The following is a 22,600-nucleotide window of genomic DNA, read 5'->3' as shown; positions in this document are numbered from 1 at the left end:
AAAGAAAAGCAATGATTCCTTTTACCTGGAACAATTTGGGACACTGATATTTTATTACCTACTCCTTGAATAAGGACACCTACAATGATTTCATCAAGGCTAAAACTGTATTCGTCATTTTAAAAAATGGCCCAGTGGAAGGGCAATGAAAAAAGGAACACTACTACTCAGTTTCCCTCTCCTCACCAGTGTAGCACTGGCAAAGAGCAACAACCTGCTGCCCCATCGGACTGCATTCAGCCCCAGCCTCTAAAAGGTATCTATCTCCAGAGCAGGGTGCGGGTTTCCCTCAAAATTAAACATTCACAGGCAACATGATTCTAACGGAAATGAAGAGTGCTGCCTTGCTCGACCTCCTTAATCTCTCTTGTAGGTTTCAGATGGCAACAGAAAACGAGACACCTGTGGGGAGAAGCTAAGGGCCCGTGGGAAAAACTATGGTTTAGAGCAACCAGGACCCTTTCTGGAGCAGCATCCTGTCTGGGGGATTGCCAGCCCCATCTGCAACATGAGAAACAGTGCTGACAGACTGTTTCCTCCAAGCATCAATGGCTTTTAGCATTGCTTGCTTTCAAGACACAGTCTAGCTATGTAGCTCTGGCTGGACTGGCAACCCATGGCAGTCCTCCTGCCTCGGTAGAGTGCATGAGATCCCATACCCAGGTGCAGTACTATTAAAAGTTAATGGGATAGGTCAAGACTATTCACAATAAAAACCTTTTTTAATAGTCCTAACACACTCCTACTTCAATCTCTTAACAGACTGTCGCCATAGGGGATGAAAGAAATCGTCACCACACTAATCCTCCAAAAGCAAACGCTCCAGAAATGGTGGTCGAACATGGCAGAACTCACACCTCAAAATAATAAATAAATAGATAGATAGATAGATAGATAAATAAATAAATATATACATACATAATAAAGAGACAAATAAAGCAATAACGATATACATAAACAGTAGCCATGGTGGACATTTGGCTAGGTTTTTCGAGAAGCAGTAAACAGTGAGTCCAGAAGAGCACAGAAGGCTCAGAGAGGGGTCTCGATGGAAAGAGACAGGAGGAGGATTATCGCCCTACCAATAACACAGGGCCCTGAATACCACCTTGCTTGGCTCAGAAAGCTTTGTAGGCCTGTTTCCTCAAACCTTAGTCTCAGGCTTCCAGCAAAAATGACTCACAACGCTGTGGTGTGTGAGAACGACTTAGGCCTATGACTGATTTGGAGGAAGGTTTTGGCTGGGAGAACAAGCAGGTGGTGAGCACATCTCAGCACTCCGCTTCTGAGGCACCCAGGGCTCCGGACTGAAAGGCAGGTTCACTGCTACCCCACTGGCCAGGCCTAGGGCACAGGGCTCTACAACCACCCCACGGGCTGCCCTCCCAGCCTCCCTGCCAGCATCAAAAGACTCTGCTCACGGCCAACCAGGCAGCTGGCATGTTCTTCCAGGGATGCTCCGCCAGAGTCCTGACCCTGCCCTATGCAGCCCCGCCCCTCCTCCACCAACACATGACTCCTGTCATTCACTGGCCCGCCCGGGGCAGCGGGTGACCAAGGCACCCAACGGGAACTTTGGCCCCCTGCACCTCCAGATTTTGGCCCGCCGCCCTGGCGGGCTGCCCAGGTGGCTGAGCCCCACAGCAGAAGCAGCCCTACACTGACCAGTTGGTGCAGCTCCTTGCGCTGACCACTGGGTACAGATCAGCATCGAGAGGGCGGCCAGCTGAAGGGGTAGGGGTCGGGCATCCTAGTAACCGAGGACAGCAAAGAGCCCGCCCCTGACTGAGGTCTTGTCCAATCAGCAGCCTCTCCTCCAGAAGAACAAAAGAATTCTTCCCGCCGATTCGTCAGCTTTCCAGTCAGGCAGCGAGTGCTCTTCCAGCACCTGTCCAGAATGCTTGGGGCAGGTGACTGTGACGAAACACTTGGCACATGCGCACCATTCCCAGCTTTGCCCCATGCTGGAGCTTTTGCTCCTAGCATCATGGCAAACTTGAGCATCCCACCTTGGGATTCTCACCCGAGCAACCCTTTCTGTTTTGAGCTGGCAGCACTTGTCCTCTCGCTCACACTTTGGAAATGTCAACGGTATGGTATTTGATTTCTTGCCAGCCTCTGTGCTTGGGGTCGACACAAGTTCTCTGGTGAGGACACTGAGCCGCAGAAGTGTGGCTGAACCAAGGTCACACAGACTTAGGACTTGGTGCTGATAAGGTCCTCACCTCTTCTTGTTCCAGGATTAAGGAGGGTTTTCTAAGCACCGCCCAACAGTGCCTCTCCCCAGTCCATAGGCACAGCCTTCTGGCCTATGTCTTAACTTTTTCCTTCCTATTCCCCACGTTGATTTTGCATAGATTTAAATCTGCCTGCGGCCCAAATCTCAGCACATAGTGGCCCCGTTGTGCACCAGAGCCCCAGAGCATCCCTTAAATTCCGAAGATACTTATCTTTTGCCCTAGGATATCAGGACTTGACTCCAAGGCAAACTAGAGTTCCCTGAATATGGCTATCCCTTCTTCTCCCTAGTAGGCCCCTAACCCTGGGCTTGGCCTCACAATTAGGATACCAAGGGCATCACAGCACCTGGCCCAACACCAAAATATCCGGACAAACGCTGAGAACATTGAGCTTAAGCTTCTCGGAGGCTTGCTTGCTCTCTCTATCTCTATAAGATGAGGATGAACAAGAGGCAGATTTAAGAAGCTCGTGGAGTAAGCCAAGCTACTCAAGAGAAATCATCCATAAGCTACTCTCAGGCCGCTTAGCCTGAAGCTTCTAACACTCTTGTCTTGAATGGAAATCCCATCAGGAGGTGATTCAGTGGAAATGAGCACTTGCTGTCCTTGCAGACAACTTGGGGCCGGTACTCAACACCCACAGCTGAGCAGCTCTCAGCAACCTGAAATTCCAGTTTCATGGGATTCAACACCCTTTTCTGGCCATCATATATACCAACACACACAAGGCATATATGCCCACAGGCACACATGTACATATAAACATATTTTTTTTATTTATTTTTTTACCGTGTTCTTCCTGGGCAGAGCTTAGTAGTACACACCTCCAATCTCTTGAGGGGAAGAGGAAAGCCAATCTCTAAGTCTGAGGTCTAAACAGTGAATTACATGCCAACAAGGACTGCATAATCAGACCTCATCTCTAAAATAATAAAGACCAGAGGGGTGTTTGTTGTTGTTGTTGATATTGGTTTTGGTTTTTTTGTTTGTTTGTTTCCATAGAGGATATTTATAATTCTTCCTAGTCCCGGGTCTTGTTACTAACTCCACAATGGAGATTGTCCAATTCTCTGATTGGGTTCCTGCTCACCAATTTGACAAAAGGGGGATGATTAAATTAACTTGGAGATCCCAAGCATGGTGGTGCATGCCTCTAATCCCAGCACTCTGGCAGGCAGTGACAGTTGGATCTCTGTGCGTTTAGGTCCAGCGTGGTCTACAAACCGAGCACAGCAGGTCAGTGCTACATGGAGAAAAGCAAAGAAACAAAGAAGCCAATATTGGTCTAGAGAGTGCTCTGTGCTTACTACCCTTCCAGAGGCCCAAGGAGGAATTCCCAGCATTCACTGGCTTGCAACTGTATCTAAAGTTCCATTGAAGTTAACACCCTCTTCCTACCTCTGTGGTTGCCAGACTTGCATGTGGTGGACAGACATACATTCAGGAAAACATCCATATATATTACAGTGAATAAATAAACATACAAATAAGGCAAATACCAAACTGATTGTGGTTGTCAACATTTAAAATCCTAACACGTAAGTGAATGAAGAAAACAAGATCAAGAGTTTGATGTCTACCTGGATTACAAAACAAGTTGGTGAGTTTCCTAGGCTACCCAGTAACAGTGTCAAAAACAAAACAGGGCAGGGAAAATGGCTCATGGAATAAGCATGCTTGCCACACTAACATAACTACAAAGGTGGATCCCTATAACCAATGCAGACAGGACTCAGAGGTTAAGTTCCTTAGTTCAAACCCCAGCAACCACATGGGGGCTCATGACGATTGAGAATGAGATCTTTTGGTGTGCAGCTGCCCTCTACGGGTGTACAGGTGTACATGTATTCAGAATATTGAATACATAATAGAGAAATAGATCTTTCAAAAATAAAAAAAAAATACAAGGAGGAGGGAGGAAGTTGTTCCCTGACTCCAGCACACTCTGTGACATGGGTTTATATGTGCATGTACAGAATGCGCACACACACACACACACACACACACACACACACACACACAACCGGAAAAAAACAAAACAAACCAAAACAAAAACGCAGAAAAATAAATCTGTTCGGTTGCTTAAGGGCTATAATACTTTTGCGGTGCAAAGAGACTGGAGTATTCACCAGAAACCTAAATGTTTGCAAGATATTTTGAAACGCTGTGGAAAATTTGGACTGGACTGTGGAGATAAGTAATGGAGGTAGAGGGAATGATTCTTCATTCATGTTTATTAATTTATTCATTTATTGCCTTGAAACTTAGAAACAATTTCATTTAAGGCCTAAAGTACATTTCTAATATATCAACATTTGAGAAAACTGTGTCTACAGAATAACGCACTGCTTCTGTCAAGTTAGAAAATACATTAGATTCAAATACAGAAACCTGATAAAAAATCTCCATCTTTCAAAATTTGAGCAATGATAGAATTAATGCCGAAGGATCAATAAATGTGGATTTGAAGTGGATGGTCGGTTTCAGTCTAAAACTATAAAAAAAAAAAAAAAAAAAAAGGAGCACAAATTCATGGGTTTTGACATATATACATTTAAGTTGAACCTTTGGCACTAGGAACCAGGGCATCTCACCATGTAGCATTAACACATGTTCGAAAATGGTGTAGTGTGAAATGGGATAGAACCACCAGTATTAAAGCAATATTGTCAACTAGGCAATAAAATGTTCTTCTAAATTTCTTCTTTCTCTTATTACTGCATACACTGGTAGCAAGTTTAAAATGAGGAAAGCAGTCAGGAGGTAGTCTTTTTATTTCTTCTTACAAGAGAACAGGAAACAAACTTACAATTGGCCCTGTTTTCCACTGACAGTTTTAAAGAACGTCAATTCTACACTGAAAGGACTAAACAAAAGAGTTTACAGGCATCAGACACTAACGATTGGTCAGTAGACCTTCACAGGGCTTTGAGGTGATACTCAGCAGAAGCCACTTTGTAATCACTGGCAGTAAACAGCGAAGCAGAATTCTTTGCCAGATACTTAAGGAAATCATGCAAATAGCCCAGCAGTAATGGAAGGCTATGCTCATCGAAGGGTGTATTGGCCAACACTGCCCTCTTCTCACCAAGGGGCTTATAGGCCAACATTGCGCCGATTCTCACAAATAATCTCAGTAGGTGTGGTGCCCCATAGATGTGTGACACTGGCACATCAGGGTGAGCCAGCAGGATCTCAGCATACTGGGGCCTTTCAAACTCGTAGAGCAGCTGAGTGCCCAGCATCACATTGAAATACTTTTTTATCCCCCCCACAACTTCATCAACTGCATACTCCTTATTATCAGCCCTTCCGTGTGACTTCGCACAATTGGCATACTCCTCAAGAATGGCATCTACATTCTCTTTAGCAGGGAGTTGGAACAACAGGTTCTGCCTAGTGACCAAGTCCCAGTCCTCCACCAGCCATGGTTTTAATTCTTCAGGAATCTTCACTTCCACTTCCACATCCACTCTCTTCTTCAACGCCTCCTCACTCTCCACAGTGGCAACAGCTCGTGCCCTTTTCTTCCGTGGGGGCTGGGGCATTTTGCTGCTGCTGCCACCATCTCCATTGCCAGGAGTCTTCTGCTTGCTCTTGCTTGTCTTCCGCACAGAACCAGAAGGGGCCTTCTCAACAGAGCGACCCCCCCATCTTCCTGGAAGGGCTGGTTCAAGACTCTTTGGCAGGGAAACAGCAGACTCCTTTCCTGAGGCAGCTCTTCTCATCTGACTTCTCTGCATGTTGCTTCGAATTGCTTTCTTAGAGTTGTCTTCTTCAGCAGATTGTTGTCCACAAGTGTGAGAAGCCTGCTTTCCGGAACTCATTCAACCCTGTTTTTAGTGCCAACTACACTCTTCTTTCTTTCCCTTCCAAGGATTCCTAGCAATTTCCAAGGCAGAGTCTTACAGTTCTCCTAGGATGGTCTGGAAAGACAAAGTGGGAATACAACCCCCTATTCTGCAGGCAGGAATGCTAACAGGTTCTTCAACCGGGTTCAGATCTCCAGATCCTTTACTGTACAGCAAAGTTAGCTTTTCTGATGATGACCTGAAAGGAGAATGCAGTTCTTTGCCGCACTGGACGTGTGATCACTGCTGCTCCTCCAACCTTAAACAAGGGAAACGTCATGTGATTCAGCTAGTGAGAAAAACCAGGGAGCAAAATGCATACGGAATGCTGAGCAAGCTATTCTGTTGCTCAGTTTGAAGGATAAAACCTGAAGAGTTGGGCTGAGGCTAGCAACAACCTTTTGGATGCCACGTTAGGACATCAGATCTAATTCTACAATCCCGTGGGCTATTTACTTTTACCTTGAGGCATGCTTTCTCTTTGAATGTACTGGAGACCTGGCTGTCCTGGACTTTGCTTTGTACACCAGGGTGGCCTCAAACTCACAGAGATCTGCCTGCCTCTGTCTGTGTAAATTTTTGACCAGTGTCAATTCCTTACCATTTATGATCCCAACTTTTTATTAAGATTTGAAAGGTTCAAAGGCAGACCATGACTTGAATCCCAGCACTTGAGAGGCAAAGACAGGTAGATCTCTGATTTTGAAGCCAGCATTGTCTACAGAGGGATTTCAAGGACAGCCAGATAACTCTGGGAGAATCAGAGAGAGAGAGAGAGAGAGAGAGAGAGAAACAGAGACAGAGTCAGAGACAGAGAGACAGCGAAAGAGACTTCAAAAGAAATGGCATGGTGAGCCATTTGAACACATAAATCCAAGCAGTCTGAGGAGACAAAAACTCTTGAGCCTGGGATGCAGAAGGAATGCCATCTCAATAATACCTAGAGTGCTGAATAGGTGCTGAGGCTTACAAATGAATTATGCAAAGACAAAGACAAAAGACCTACTACTATAGTAATGTTCTTTATGTGGTAGCAGTTAAAATGCCCAGCAAAATAATGATATTCTGGTATTCGGGAAAGTATTGAATCAAGCATCATACTCTATTGATAATTATTCATGAGTTAGCAAAAGCATGAAACATGGATAATGAAATTCTCTTGCTTTGAGATTTTCCTGGCTCACCTGTCCTAACACAGGTTAGATCAAGGAGAGACTCCCTAAGATTGTGTGCATTAGTCAATGCTGACAATTTGAGTCATCTACAGCACTAAGAGATTCAATACTCCAAAGAGGGTAGGAGTCTAACTTACTTTAGCAGTTACAGCAAATATTTAAGCCAGTAGATGACTAAATTTCCAAACAAGAAAAAGAAAATAAAGAAATGACAAGAAAAGAAGAGAAGAAAAAAGAAAATAAAAGAAATAAAAGAAAAGAAGAAAAGAAAAGAAAAGAAAATTAAAGAAAAGCAATGATTCCTTTGACCTGGAACAATTTGGGACACTGATATTTTATTACCTACTCCTTGAACAAGGACACCTACAATGATTTCATCAAGGCTAAAACTGTATTCGTCATTTTAAAAGATGGCCCAGTGGAAGGGCAATGAAAAAAGGAACACTACTACTCAGTTTCCCTCTCCTCACCAGTGTAGCACTGGCAAAGAGCAACAACCTGCTGCCCCATCGGACTGCATTCAGCCCCAGCCTCTAAAAGGTATCTATCTCCAGAGCAGGGTGCGGGTTTCCCTCAAAATTAAACATTCACAGGCAACATGATTCTAACGGAAATGAAGAGTGCTGCCTTGCTCGACCTCCTTAATCTCTCTTGTAGGTTTCAGATGGCAACAGAAAACGAGACACCTGTGGGGAGAAGCTAAGGGCCCGTGGGAAAAACTATGGTTTAGAGCAACCAGGACCCTTTCTGGAGCAGCATCCTGTCTGGGGGATTGCCAGCCCCATCTGCAACATGAGAAACAGTGCTGACAGACTGTTTCCTCCAAGCATCAATGGCTTTTAGCATTGCTTGCTTTCAAGACACAGTCTAGCTATGTAGCTCTGGCTGGTCTGGCAACCCATGGCAGTCCTCCTGCCTCGGTAGAGTGCATGAGATCCCATACCCAGGTGCAGTACTATTAAAAGTTAATGGGATAGGTCAAGACTATTCACAATAAAAACCTTTTTTAATAGTCCTAACACACTCCTACGTCAATCTCTTAACAGACTGTCGCCATAGGGGATGAAAGAAATCGTCACCACCCTTATCCTCCAAAAGCAAACGCTCCAGAAATGGTGGTCGAACATGGCAGAACTCACACCTCAAAATAAATAAATAAATAGATAGACAGATAGATAGATAGATAAATAAATAAATATATACATACATAATAAAGAGACAAATAAAGCAATAACGATATACATAAACAGTAGCCATGGTGGACATTTGGCTAGGTTTTTCGAGAAGCAGTAAACAGTGAGTCCAGAAGAGCACAGAAGGCTCAGAGAGGGGTCTCGATGGAAAGAGACAGGAGGAGGATTATCGCCCTACCAATAACACAGGGCCCTGAATACCACCTTGCTTGGCTCAGAAAGCTTTGTAGGCCTGTTTCCTCAAACCTTAGTCTCAGGCTTCCAGCAAAAATGACTCACAACGCTGTGGTGTGTGAGAACGAATTAGGCCTATGACTGATTTGGAGGAAGGTTTAGGCTGGGAGAACAAGCAGGTGGTGAGCACATCTCAGCACTCCGCTTCTGAGGCACACAGGGCTCCGGACTGAAAGGCAGGTTCACTGCTACCCCACTGGCCAGGCCTAGGGCACAGGGCTCTCCAACCACCCCCCGGGCTGCCCTCCCAGCCTCCCTGCCAGCATCAAAAGACTCTGCTCACGGCCAACCAGGCAGCTGGCATGTTCTTCCAGGGATGCTCCGCCAGAGTCCTGACCCTGCCCTATGCAGCCCCCCCCCCTCCTCCACCAAAACATGACTCCTGTCATTCACTGGCCCGCCCGGGGCAGCGGGTGACCAAGGCACCCAACGGGAACTTTGGCCCCCGGCACCTCCAGATTTTGGCCCGCCGCCCTGGCGGGCTGCCCAGGTGGCTGAGCCCCACAGCAGAAGCAGCCCTACACTGACCAGTTGGTGCAGCTCCTTGCGCTGCCCACTGGGTATGGATCAGCACCGAGAGGGCAGCCAGCCGAAGGGGTAGGGGTCTGGCATCCTAGTAACCAAGGACAGCAAAGAGCCCGCCCCTGACTGAGGTCTTGTCCAATCAGCAGCCTCTCCTCCAGAAGAACAAAAGAATTCTTCCCGCCGATTCGTCAGCTTTCCAGTCAGGCAGCGCGTGCTCTTCCAGCACCTGTACAGAATGCTTGGGGCAGGTGACTGTGATGAAACACTTGGCACATGCGCACCATTCCCAGCTTTGCCCCATGCTGGAGCTTTTGCTCCTAGCATTATGGCAAACTTGAGCATCCCACCTTGGGATTCTCACCCGAGCAACCCTTTCTGTTTTGAGCTGGCAGCACTTGTCCTCTCGCTCACACTTTGGAAATGTCAACGGTATGGTATTTGATTTCTTGCCAGCCTCTGTGCTTGGGGTCGACACAAGTTCTCTGGTGAGGACACTGAGCCGCAGAAGTGTGGCTGAACCAAGGTCACACAGACTTAGGACTTGGTGCTGATAAGGTCCTCACCTCTTCTTGCTCCAGGATTAAGGAGGGTTTTCTAAGCACCGCCCAACAGTGCCTCTCCCCAGTCCAGAGGCACAGCCTTCTGGCCTATGTCTTAACTTTTTCCTTCCTATTCCCCACGTTGATTTTGCATAGATTTAAATCTGCCTGCGGCCCAAAACTCAGCACATAGTGGCCCCATTTTGCACCAAGCACCAGAGCATCCCTTAAATTCCGAAGATACTTATCTTTTGCCCTAGGATATCAGGACTTGACTCCAAGGCAAACTAGAGTTCCCTGAATATGGCTATCCCTTCTTCTCCCTAGTAGGCCCCTAACCCTGGGCTTGGCCTCACGATTAGGATACCAAGGGCATCACAGCACCTGGCCCAACACCAAAATATCCGGACAAACGCTGAGAACATTGAGCTTAAGCTTCTCGGAGGCTTGCTTGCTCTCTCTATCTCTATAAGATGAGGATGAACAAGAGGCAGATTTAAGAAGCTCGTGGAGTAAGCCAAGCTACTCAAGAGAAATCATCCATAAGCTACTCTCAGGCCGCTGAGCCTGAAGCTTCTAACACTCTTGTCTTGAATGGAAATCCCATCAGGAGGTGATTCAGTGGAAATGAGCACTTGCTGTCCTTGCAGACAACTTGGGGCCGGTTCTCAACTCCCACAGCTGAGCAGCTCTCAGCCACATGAAATTCCAGTTTCATGGGATTCAACACCCTTTTCTGGCCATCATATATACCAACACACACGAGGCATATATGCCCACAGGCACACATGTACATATAAACATATTTTTTTTATTTATTTTTTTACCGTGTTCTTCCTGGGCAGAGCTTAGTAGTACACACCTCCAATCTCTTGAGGGGAAGAGGAAAGCCAATCTCTAAGTCTGAGGTCTAAACAGTGAATTACATGCCAACAAGGACTGCATAATCAGACCTCATCTCTAAAATAATAAAGACCAGAGGGGTGTTTGTTGTTGTTGTTGTTGTTGTTGTTGATATTGGTTTTGGTTTGTTTGTTTGTTTGTTTCCATAGAGGATATTTATAATTCTTCCTAGTCCCGGGTCTTGTTACTAACTCCACAATGGAGATTGTCCAATTCTCTGATTGGGTTCCTGCTCACCAATTTGACAAAAGGGGGATGATTAAATTAACTTGGAGATCCCAAGCATGGTGGTGCATGCCTCTAATCCCAGCACTCTGGCAGGAAGTGACAGTTGGAACTCTGTGCGTTCAGGTCCAGCCTGGTCTACAAACCGAGCACAGCAGGTCAGTGCTACATGGAGAAAAGCAAAGAAACAAAGAAACAAAGAAGCCAATATTGGTCTAGAGAGTGCTCTGTGCTTAATACCCTTCCAGAGGCCCAAGGAGGAAGTCCCAGCATTCACTGGCTTGCAACTGTATCTAAAGTTCCATTGAAGTTAACACCATCTTCCTACCTCTGTGGTTGCCAGACTTGCATGTGGTGGACAGACATACATTCAGGAAAACATCCATATATATTACAGTGAATAAATAAACATACAAATAAGGCAAATACCAAACTGATTGTGGTTGTCAACATTTAAAATCCTAACACGTAAGTGAATGAAGAAAACAAGATCAAGAGTTTGATGTCTACCTGGATTACAAAACAAGTTGGTGAGCTTCCTAGGCTGCCCAGTAACAGTGTCAAAAACAAAACAGGGCAGGGAAAATGGCTCATGGAATAAGCATGCTTGCCACACTAACATAACTACAAAGGTGGATCCCTATAACCAATGCAGACAGGACTCAGAGGTTAAGTTCCTTAGTTCAAACCCCAGCAACCACATGGGGGCTCATGACCCTCGAGAATGAGATCTTCTGGTGTGCAGCTGCCCTCTACAGGTGTACAGGTGTACATGTATTCAGAATAATGAATACATAATAGAGAAATAAATCTTTCAAAAATAAAAAAAAATACAAGGAGGAGGGAGGAAGTTGTTCCCTGACTCCAGCACACTCTGTGACATGGGTTTATATGTGCATGTACAGAATGCACACACACACACACACACACACACACACACACACACACAACCGGAAAAAAAACAAAACAAACCAAAACAAAAACGCAGAAAAAACAATCTGTTTGGTTGCTTAAGGGCTATAATACTTTTGCGGTGCAAAGAGACTGGAGTATTCACCAGAAACCTAAATGTTTGCAAGATGTTTTGAAAAGCTGGGGAAAATTTGGACTGGACTGTGGAGATAAGTAATGGAGGTAGAGGGAATGATTCTTCATTCATGTTTATTAATTTATTCATTTATTGCCTTGAAACTTAGAAACAATTTCATTTAAGGCCTAAAGTACATTTCTAATATATCAACTTTTGAGAAAACTGTGTCTACAGAATAACGCACTGCTTCTGTCAAGTTAGAAAATACATCAGATTCAAATACAGAAACCTGATAAAAAAATCTCCATCTTTCAAAACTTTGAGCAATGATAGAATTAATGCCGAAGGATCAATAAATGTGGATTTGAAGTGGATGGTCGGTTTCAGTCTAAAACTATAAAAAAAAAAAAAAAAAAAGAGGAGCACAAATTCATGGGTTTTGACATATATACATTTAAGTTGAACCTTTGGCACTAGGAACCAGGGCATCTCACCATGTAGCATTAACACATGTTCGAAAATGGTGTAGTGTGAAATGGGATAGAACCGCCAGTATTAAAGCAATATTGTCAACTAGGCAATAAAATGTTCTTCTAAATTTCTTCTTTCTCTTATTACTGCATACACTGGTAGCAAGTTTAAAATGAGGAAAGCAGTCAGGAGGTAGTCTTTTTATTTCTTCTTACAAGAGAACAGGAAACAAACTTAACATTGGCCCTGTTTTCCACTGACAGTTTTAAAGAACGTCAATTCTACACTGAAAGGACTAAACAAAAGAGTTTACAGGCATCAGACACTAACGATTGGTCAGTAGACCTTCACAGGGCTTTGAGGTGATACTCAGCAGAAGCCACTTTGTAATCACTGGCAGTAAACAGCGAAGCAGAATTCTTTGCCAGATACTTAAGGAAATCATGCAAATAGCCCAGCAGTAATGGAAGGCTATGCTCATCGAAGGGTGTATTGGCCAACACTGCCCTCTTCTCACCAAGGGGCTTATAGGCCAACATTGCGCCGATTCTCACAAATAATCTCAGTAGGTGTGGTGCCCCATAGATGTGTGACACTGGCACATCAGGGTGAGCCAGCAGGATCTCAGCATACTGGGGCCTTTCAAACTCGTAGAGCAGCTGAGTGCCCAGCATCACATTGAAATACTTTTTTATCCCCCCCCCCACAACTTCATCAACTGCATACTCCTTATTATCACCCTTTCCGTGTGACTTCGTACAATTGGCATACTCCTCAAGAATGGCATCTACATTCTCTTTAGCAGGGAGTTGGAACAACTGCTTCTGCCTAGTGACCAAGTCCCAGTCCTCCACCAGCCATGGTTTTAATTCTTCAGGAATCTTCACTTCCACTTCCACATCCACTCTCTTCTTCAACGCCTCCTCACTCTCCACAGTGGCAACAGCTCGTGCCCTTTTCTTCCGTGGGGGCTGGGGCATTTTGCTGCTGCTGCCACCATCTCCATTGCCAGGAGTCTTCTGCTTGCTCTTGCTTGTCTTCCGCACAGAACCAGAAGGGGCCTTCTCAGCAGAGCGACCCCCCCATCTTCCTGGAAGGGCTGGTTCAAGACTCTTTGGCAGGGAAACAGCAGACTCCTTTCCTGAGGCAGCTCTTCTCATCTGACTTCTCTGCATGTTGCTTCGAATTGCTTTCTTAGAGTTGTCTTCTTCAGCAGATTGTTGTCCACAAGTGTGAGAAGCCTGCTTTCCGGAACTCATTCAACCCTGTTTTTAGTGCCAACTACACTCTTCTTTCTTTCCCTTCCAAGGATTCCTAGCAATTTCCAAGGCAGAGTCTTACAGTTCTCCTAGGATGGTCTGGAAAGACGAAGTGGGAATACAACCCCCTATTCTGCAGGCAGGAATGCTAACAGGTTCTTCAACCGGGTTCAGATCTCCAGATCCTTTACTGTACAGCAAAGTTAGCTTTTCTGATGATGACCTGAAAGGAGAATGCAGTTCTTTGCCGCACTGGACGTGTGATCACTGCTGCTCCTCCAACCTTAAACAAGGGAAACGTCATGTGATTCAGCTAGTGAGAAAAACCAGGGAGCAAAATGCATACGGAATGCTGAGCAAGCTATTCTGTTGCTGAGTTTGAAGGATAAAACCTGAAGAGTTGGGCTGAGGCTAGCAACAACCTTTTGGATGCCACGTTAGGACATCAGATCTAATTCTACAATGCCGTGGGCTGTTTTCTTTTACCTTGAGGCATGCTTTCTCTTTGAATGTACTGGAGACCTGGCTGTCCTGGACTTTGCTTTGTACACCAGGGTGGCCTCAAACTCACAGAGATCTGCCTGCCTCTGTCTGTGTAAATTTTTGACCAGTGTCAATTCCTTACCATTTATGATCCTAACTTTTTATTAAGAGTTGAAAGGTTCAAAGGCAGACCATGACTTGAATCCCAGCACTTGAGAGGCAAAGACAGGTAGATCTCTGATTTTGAAGCCAGCATTGTCTACAGAGGGATTTCAAGGACAGCCAGATAACTCTGGGAGAATGAGAGAGAGAGAGAGAGAGAGAGAGAGAGAGAGAGAGAGAGAGAGAGAGAGAAACAGAGACAGAGTCAGAGACAGAGAGACAGCGAAAGAGACTTCGAAAGAAATGGCATGGGGAGCCATTTGAACACATAAATCCAAGCAGTCTGAGGAGACAAAAACTCTTGAGCCTGGGATGCAGAAGGAATGCCATCTCAATAATACCTAGAGTGCTGAATAGGTGCTGAGGCTTACAAATGAATTATGCAAAGACAAAGACAAAAGACCTACTACTATAGTAATGTTCTTTATGTGGTAGCAGTTAAAATGCCCAGCACAATAATGATATTCTGGTATTCGGGAAAGTATTGAATCAAGCATCATATTCTATTCATAATTATTCATGAGTTAGCAAAAGCATGAAACATGGATAATGAAATTCTCTTGCTTTGAGATTTTCCTGGCTCACCTGTCCTAACACAGGTTAGATCAAGGAGAGACTCCCTAAGATTGTGTGCATTAGTCAATGCTGACAATTTGAGTCATCTACAGCACTAAGAGATTCAATACTCCAAAGAGGGTAAGAGTCTAATTTCCTTTAGCAGTTACAGCAAATATTTAAGCCAGTAGATGACTAAATTTCCAAACAAGAAAAAGAAAATAAAGAAATGACAAGAAAAGAAGAGAAGAGAAAAGAAAAGAAAATAAAAGAAAAGAAAAGAAGAAAAGAAAAGAAAAGAAAAGAAAACAAAAGAAAAGAAAATTAAAGAAAAGCAATGATTCCTTTGACCTGGAACAATTTGGGACACTGATATTTTATTACCTACTCCTTGAATAAGGACACCTACAATGATTTCATCAAGGCTAAAACTGTATTCGTCATTTTAAAAAATGGCCCAGTGGAAGGGCAATGAAAAAAGGAACACTACTACTCAGTTTCCCTCTCCTCACCAGTGTAGCACTGGTAAAGAGCAACAACCTGCTGCCCCATCGGACTGCATTCAGCCCCAGCCTCTAAAAGGTATCTATCTCCAGAGCAGGGTGCGGGTTTCCCTCAAAATTAAACATTCACAGGCAACATGATTCTAACGGAAATGAAGAGTGCTGCCTTGCTCGACCTCCTTAATCTCTCTTGTAGGTTTCAGATGGCAACAGAAAACGAGACACCTGTGGGGAGAAGCTAAGGGCCCGTGGGAAAAACTATGGTTTAGAGCAACCAGGACCCTTTCTGGAGCAGCATCCTGTCTGGGGGATTGCCAGCCCCATCTGCAACATGAGAAACAGTGCTGACAGACTGTTTCCTCCAAGCATCAATGGCTTTTAGCATTGCTTGCTTTCAAGACACAGTCTAGCTATGTAGCTCTGGCTGGACTGGCAACCCATGGCAGTCCTCCTGCCTCGGTAGAGTGCATGAGATCCCATACCCAGGTGCAGTACTATTAAAAGTTAATGGGATAGGTCAAGACTATTCACAATAAAAACCTTTTTTAATAGTCCTAACACACTCCTACGTCAATCTCTTAACAGACTGTCGCCATAGGGGATGAAAGAAATCGTCACCACCCTTATCCTCCAAAAGCAAACGCTCCAGAAATGGTGGTCGAACATGGCAGAACTCACACCTCAAAATAAATAAATAAATAGATAGATAGATAGATAGATAGATAAATAAATAAACATATACATACATAATAAAGAGACAAATAAAGCAATAACGATATACATAAACAGTAGCCATGGTGGACATTTGGCTAGGTTTTTCGAGAAGCAGTAAACAGTGAGTCCAGAAGAGCACAGAAGGCTCAGAGAGGGGTCTCGATGGAAAGAGACAGGAGGAGGATTATCGCCCTACCAATTACACAGGGCCCTGAATACCACCTTGCTTGGCTCAGAAAGCTTTGTAGGCCTGTTTCCTCAAACCTTAGTCTCAGGCTTCCAGCAAAAATGACTCACAACGCTGTGGTGTGTGAGAACGACTTAGGCCTATGACTGATTTGGAGGAAGGTTTAGGCTGGGAGAACAAGCAGGTGGTGAGCACATCTCAGCACTCCGCTTCTGAGGCACCCAGGGCTCCGGACTGAAAGGCAGGTTCACTGCTACCCCACTGGCCAGGCCTAGGGCACAGGGCTCTCCAACCACCCCCCGGGCTGCCCTCCCAGCCTCCCTGCCAGCATCAAAAGACTCTGCTCACGGCCAACCAGGCAGCTGGCATGTTCTTCCAGGGATGCTCCGCCAGAGTCCTGACCCTGCCCTATGCAGCCCCCCCCCCCTCCTCCACCAAAACATGACTCCTGTCATTCACTGGCCCGCCCGGGGCAGCGGGTGACCAAGGCACCCAACGGGAACTTTGGCCCCCGGCACCTCCAGATTTTGGCCCGCCGCCCTGGCGGGCTGCCCAGGTGGCTGAGCCCCACAGCAGAAGCAGCCCTACACTGACCAGTTGGTGCAGCTCCTTGCGCTGCCCACTGGGTACGGATCAGCACCGAGAGGGCAGCCAGCCGAAGGGGTAGGGGTCTGGCATCCTAGTAACCAAGGACAGCAAAGAGCCCGCCCCTGACTGAGGTCTTGTCCAATCAGCAGCCTCTCCTCCAGAAGAACAAAAGAATTCTTCCCGCCGATTCGTCAGCTTTCCAGTCAGGCAGCGCGTGCTCTTCCAGCACCTGTCCAGAATGCTTGGTGCAGGTGACTGTGACGAAACACTTGGCACATGCGAACCATTCCCAGCTTTGCCCCATGCTGAAGCTTTTGCTCCTAGCATCATGGCAAACTTGAGCATCCCACCTTGGGATTCTCACCCGAGCAACCCTTTCTGTTTTGAGCTGGCAGCACTTGTCCACTCGCTCACACTTTGGAAATGTCAACGGTATGGTATTTGATTTCTTGCCAGCCTCTGTGCTTGGGGTCGACACAAGTTCTCTGGTGAGGACACTGAGCCGCAGAAGTGTGGCTGAACCAAGGTCACACAGACTTAGGACTTGGTGCTGATAAGGTCCTCACCTCTTCTTGCTCCAGGATTAAGGAGGGTTTTCTAAGCACCGCCCAACAGTGCCTCTCCCCAGTCCAGAGGCACAGCCTTCTGGCCTATGTCTTAACTTTTTCCTTCCTATTCCCCACGTTGATTTTGCATAGATTTAAATCTGCCTGCGGCCCAAATCTCAGCACATAGTGGCCCCGTTGTGCACCAGAGCCCCAGAGCATCCCTTAAATTCCGAAGATACTTATCTTTTGCCCTAGGATATCAGGACTTGACTCCAAGGCAAACTAGAGTTCCCTGAATATGGCTATCCCTTCTTCTCCCTAGTAGGCCCCTAACCCTGGGCTTGGCCTCACGATTAGGATACCAAGGGCATCACAGCACCTGGCCCAACACCAAAATATCCGGACAAACGCTGAGAACATTGAGCTTAAGCTTCTCGGAGGCTTGCTTGCTCTCTCTATCTCTATAAGATGAGGATGAACAAGAGGCAGATTTAAGAAGCTCGTGGAGTAAGCCAAGCTACTCAAGAGAAATCATCCATAAGCTACTCTCAGGCCGCTGAGCCTGAAGCTTCTAACACTCTTGTCTTGAATGGAAATCCCATCAGGAGGTGATTCAGTGGAAATGAGCACTTGTTGTCCTTGCAGACAACTTGGGGCCGGTTCTCAACACCCACAGCTGAGCAGCTCTCAGCCAACTGAAATTCCAGTTTCATGGGATTCAACACCCTTTTCTGGCCATCATATATACCAACACACACGAGGCATATATGCAGACAGGCACACATGTACATATAAACATATTTTTTTTTTAATTTATTTTTTTACCGTGTTCTTCCTGGGCAGAGCTTAGTAGTACACACCTCCAATCTCTTGAGGGGAAGAGGGAAGCCAATCTCTAAGTCTGAGGTCTAAACAGTGAATTACATGCCAACAAGGACTGCATAATCAGACCTCATCTCTAAAATAATAAAGACCAGAGGGGTGTTTGTTGTTGTTGTTGTTGTTGTTGTTGTTGTTGATATTGGTTTTGGTTTGTTTGTTTGTTTGTTTCCATAGAGGATATTTATAATTCTTCCTAGTCCCGGGTCTTGTTACTAACTCCACAATGGAGATTGTCCAATTCTCTGATTGGGTTCCTGCTCACCAATTTGACAAAAGGGGGATGATTAAATTAACTTGGAGATCCCAAACATGGTGGTGCATGCCTCTAATCCCAGCACTCTGGCAGGAAGTGACAGTTGGAACTCTGTGCGTTCAGGTCCAGCCTGGTCTACAAACCGAGCACAGCAGGTCAGTGCTACATGGAGAAAAGCAAAGAAACAAAGAAACAAAGAAGCCAATATTGGTCTAGAGAGTGCTCTGTGCTTAATACCCTTCCAGAGGCCCAAGGAGGAAGTCCCAGCATTCACTGGCTTGCAACTGTATCTAAAGTTCCATTGAAGTTAACACCATCTTCCTACCTCTGTGGTTGCCAGACTTGCATGTGGTGGACAGACATACATTCAGGAAAACATCCATATATATTACAGTGAATAAATAAACATACAAATAAGGCAAATACCAAACTGATTGTGGTTGTCAACATTTAAAATCCTAACACGTAAGTGAATGAAGAAAACAAGATCAAGAGTTTGATGTCTACCTGGATTACAAAACAAGTTGGTGAGCTTCCTAGGCTGCCCAGTAACAGTGTCAAAAACAAAACAGGGCAGGGAAAATGGCTCATGGAATAAGCATGCTTGCCACACTAACATAACTACAAAGGTGGATCCCTATAACCAATGCAGACAGGACTCAGAGGTTAAGTTCCTTAGTTCAAACCCCAGCAACCACATGGGGGCTCATGACCCTCGAGAATGAGATCTTCTGGTGTGCAGCTGCCCTCTACGGGTGTACAGGTGTACATGTATTCAGAATAATGATACATAATAGAGAAATAAATCTTTCAAAAATAAAAAAAATACAAGGAGGAGGGAGGAAGTTGTTCCCTGACTCCAGCACACTCTGTGACATGGGTTTATATGTGCATGTACAGAATGCACACACACACACACACACACACACACACACACACACACAACCGGAAAAACACAAAACAAACCAAAACAAAAACGCAGAAAAAAAATCTGTTTGGTTGCTTAAGGGCTATAATACTTTTGCGGTGCAAAGAGACTGGAGTATTCACCAGAAACCTAAATGTTTGCAAGATGTTTTGAAAAGCTGGGGAAAATTTGGACTGGACTGTGAAAATAAGTAATGGAGGTAGAGGGAATGATTCTTCATTCATGTTTATTAATTTATTCATTTATTGCCTTGAAACTTAGAAACAATTTCATTTAAGGCCTAAAGTACATTTCTAATATATCAACTTTTGAGAAAACTGTGTCTACAGAATAATGCACTGCTTCTGTCAAGTTAGAAAATACATTAGATTCAAATACAGAAACCTGATAAAAAAATCTCCATCTTTCAAAACTTTGAGCAATGATAGAATTAATGCCGAAGGATCAATAAATGTGGATTTGAAGTGGATGGTCGGTTTCAGTCTAAAACTATAAAAAAAAAAAAAAAAGAGGAGCACAAATTCATGGGTTTTGACATATATACATTTAAGTTGAACCTTTGGCACTAGGAACCAGGGCATCTCACCATGTAGCATTAACACATGTTCGAAAATGGTGTAGTGTGAAATGGGATAGAACCGCCAGTATTAAAGCAATATTGTCAACTAGGCAATAAAATGTTCTTCTAAATTTCTTCTTTCTCTTATTACTGCATACACTGGTAGCAAGTTTAAAATGAGGAAAGCAGTCAGGAGGTAGTCTTTTTATTTCTTCTTACAAGAGAACAGGAAACAAACTTAACATTGGCCCTGTTTTCCACTGACAGTTTTAAAGAACGTCAATTCTACACTGAAAGGACTAAACAAAAGAGTTTACAGGCATCAGACACTAACGATTGGTCAGTAGACCTTCACAGGGCTTTGAGGTGATACTCAGCAGAAGCCACTTTGTAATCACTGGCAGTAAACAGCGAAGCAGAATTCTTTGCCAGATACTTAAGGAAATCATGCAAATAGCCCAGCAGTAATGGAAGGCTATGCTCATCGAAGGGTGTATTGGCCAACACTGCCCTCTTCTCACCAAGGGGCTTATAGGCCAACATTGCGCCGATTCTCACAAATAATCTCAGTAGGTGTGGTGCCCCATAGATGTGTGACACTGGCACATCAGGGTGAGCCAGCAGGATCTCAGCATACTGGGGCCTTTCAAACTCGTAGAGCAGCTGAGTGCCCAGCATCACATTGAAATACTTTTTTATCCCCCCCACAACTTCATCAACTGCATACTCCTTATTATCACCCTTTCCGTGTGACTTCGTACAATTGGCATACTCCTCAAGAATGGCATCTACATTCTCTTTAGCAGGGAGTTGGAACAACTGCTTCTGCCTAGTGACCAAGTCCCAGTCCTCCACCAGCCATGGTTTTAATTCTTCAGGAATCTTCACTTCCACTTCCACATCCACTGTCTTCTTCAACGCCTCCTCACTCTCCACAGTGGCAACAGCTCGTGCCCTTTTCTTCCGTGGGGGCTGGGGCATTTTGCTGCTGCTGCCACCATCTCCATTGCCAGGAGTCTTCTGCTTGCTCTTGCTTGTCTTCCGCACAGAACCAGAAGGGGCCTTCTCAGCAGAGCGACCCCCCCATCTTCCTGGAAGGGCTGGTTCAAGACTCTTTGGCAGGGAAACAGCAGACTCCTTTCCTGAGGCAGCTCTTCTCATCTGACTTCTCTGCATGTTGCTTCGAATTGCTTTCTTAGAGTTGTCTTCTTCAGCAGATTGTTGTCCACAAGTGTGAGAAGCCTGCTTTCCGGAACTCATTCAACCCTGTTTTTAGTGCCAACTACACTCTTCTTTCTTTCCCTTCCAAGGATTCCTAGCAATTTCCAAGGCAGAGTCTTACAGTTCTCCTAGGATGGTCTGGAAAGACGAAGTGGGAATACAACCCCCTATTCTGCAGGCAGGAATGCTAACAGGTTCTTCAACCGGGTTCAGATCTCCAGATCCTTTACTGTACAGCAAAGTTAGCTTTTCTGATGATGACCTGAAAGGAGAATGCAGTTCTTTGCCGCACTGGACGTGTGATCACTGCTGCTCCTCCAACCTTAAACAAGGGAAACGTCATGTGATTCAGCTAGTGAGAAAAACCAGGGAGCAAAATGCATACGGAATGCTGAGCAAGCTATTCTGTTGCTGAGTTTGAAGGATAAAACCTGAAGAGTTGGGCTGAGGCTAGCAACAACCTTTTGGATGCCACGTTAGGACATCAGATCTAATTCTACAATCCCGTGGGCTGTTTTCTTTTACCTTGAGGCATGCTTTCTCTTTGAATGTACTGGAGACCTGGCTGTCCTGGACTTTGCTTTGTACACCAGGGTGGCCTCAAACTCACAGAGATCTGCCTGCCTCTGTCTGTGTAAATTTTTGACCAGTGTCAATTCCTTACCATTTATGATCCTAACTTTTTATTAAGAGTTGAAAGGTTCAAAGGCAGACCATGACTAGAATCCCAGCACTTGAGAGGCAAAGACAGGTAGATCTCTGATTTTGAAGCCAGCATTGTCTACAGAGGGATTTCAAGGACAGCCAGATAACTCTGGGAGAATGAGAGAGAGAGAGAGAGAGAGAGAGAGAGAGAGAGAGAGAGAGAGAGAGAGAGAGAAACAGAGACAGAGTCAGAGACAGAGAGACAGCGAAAGAGACTTCGAAAGAAATGGCATGGGGAGCCATTTGAACACATAAATCCAAGCAGTCTGAGGAGACAAAAACTCTTGAGCCTGGGATGCAAAAGGAATGCCATCTCAATAATACCTAGAGTGCTGAATAGGTGCTGAGGCTTACAAATGAATTATGCAAAGACAAAGACAAAAGACCTACTACTATAGTAATGTTCTTTATGTGGTAGCAGTTAAAATGCCCAGCACAATAATGATATTCTGGTATTCGGGAAAGTATTGAATCAAGCATCATATTCTATTCATAATTATTCATGAGTTAGCAAAAGCATGAAACATGGATAATGAAATTCTCTTGCTTTGAGATTTTCCTGGCTCACCTGTCCTAACACAGGCTAGATCAAGGAGAGACTCCCTAAGATTGTGTGCATTAGTCAATGCTGACAATTTGAGTCATCTACAGCACTAAGAGATTCAAT

The 22,600-nt window shown here is 45.0% G+C and overlaps 3 protein-coding genes across 3 annotated transcripts; all 3 read right to left on the bottom strand.

Annotated features, from left to right (window-relative positions):
* Window positions 1-5,158: 5,158 nt before the first annotated feature.
* Window positions 5,159-6,563, bottom strand: LOC132649975 (mortality factor 4-like protein 2). The gene is made up of 3 exons (XM_060374748.1): window positions 6,554-6,563; window positions 5,974-6,062; window positions 5,159-5,872 (listed from the first exon to the last, which is right to left on the bottom strand). The coding sequence occupies exons 1-3, from the start codon at window positions 6,561-6,563 to the stop codon at window positions 5,159-5,161; spliced, it is 813 nt and encodes a 270-aa protein (XP_060230731.1).
* A 6,170-nt stretch (window positions 6,564-12,733) lies between these two features.
* LOC132649974 (mortality factor 4-like protein 2) lies at window positions 12,734-14,141 on the bottom strand. The gene is made up of 3 exons (XM_060374747.1): window positions 14,132-14,141; window positions 13,552-13,640; window positions 12,734-13,450 (listed from the first exon to the last, which is right to left on the bottom strand). The coding sequence occupies exons 1-3, from the start codon at window positions 14,139-14,141 to the stop codon at window positions 12,734-12,736; spliced, it is 816 nt and encodes a 271-aa protein (XP_060230730.1).
* Window positions 14,142-20,358: 6,217 nt separating this feature from the next.
* On the bottom strand, window positions 20,359-21,267 carry LOC132649973 (mortality factor 4-like protein 2). Its single transcript, XM_060374746.1, has one exon. The coding sequence runs from the start codon at window positions 21,265-21,267 to the stop codon at window positions 20,359-20,361; it is 909 nt and encodes a 302-aa protein (XP_060230729.1).
* Between the last annotated feature and the right edge of the window lie 1,333 nt (window positions 21,268-22,600).

Source organism: Meriones unguiculatus, chromosome X, assembly GCF_030254825.1.
Source record: "Meriones unguiculatus strain TT.TT164.6M chromosome X, Bangor_MerUng_6.1, whole genome shotgun sequence".
NCBI classification, from domain to species: domain Eukaryota; kingdom Metazoa; phylum Chordata; class Mammalia; order Rodentia; family Muridae; genus Meriones; species Meriones unguiculatus.
This window is presented reverse-complemented; position numbering and strand designations above follow the sequence as displayed.

Coding starts and splice junctions, on each gene's coding strand:
- LOC132649975 (XM_060374748.1), bottom strand. Junction 5,873..5,973: donor TCGAAGCAACATGCAGAGAA/GTCAGATGAGAA, acceptor CGCTCTGTTGAG/AAGGCCCCTTCTGGTTCTGT.
- LOC132649974 (XM_060374747.1), bottom strand. Junction 13,451..13,551: donor TCGAAGCAACATGCAGAGAA/GTCAGATGAGAA, acceptor CGCTCTGCTGAG/AAGGCCCCTTCTGGTTCTGT.
- LOC132649973 (XM_060374746.1), bottom strand. CDS start 21,267: ATGAGTTCCGGAAAGCAGGCTTCTCACACTTGTGGACAACAATCTGCT.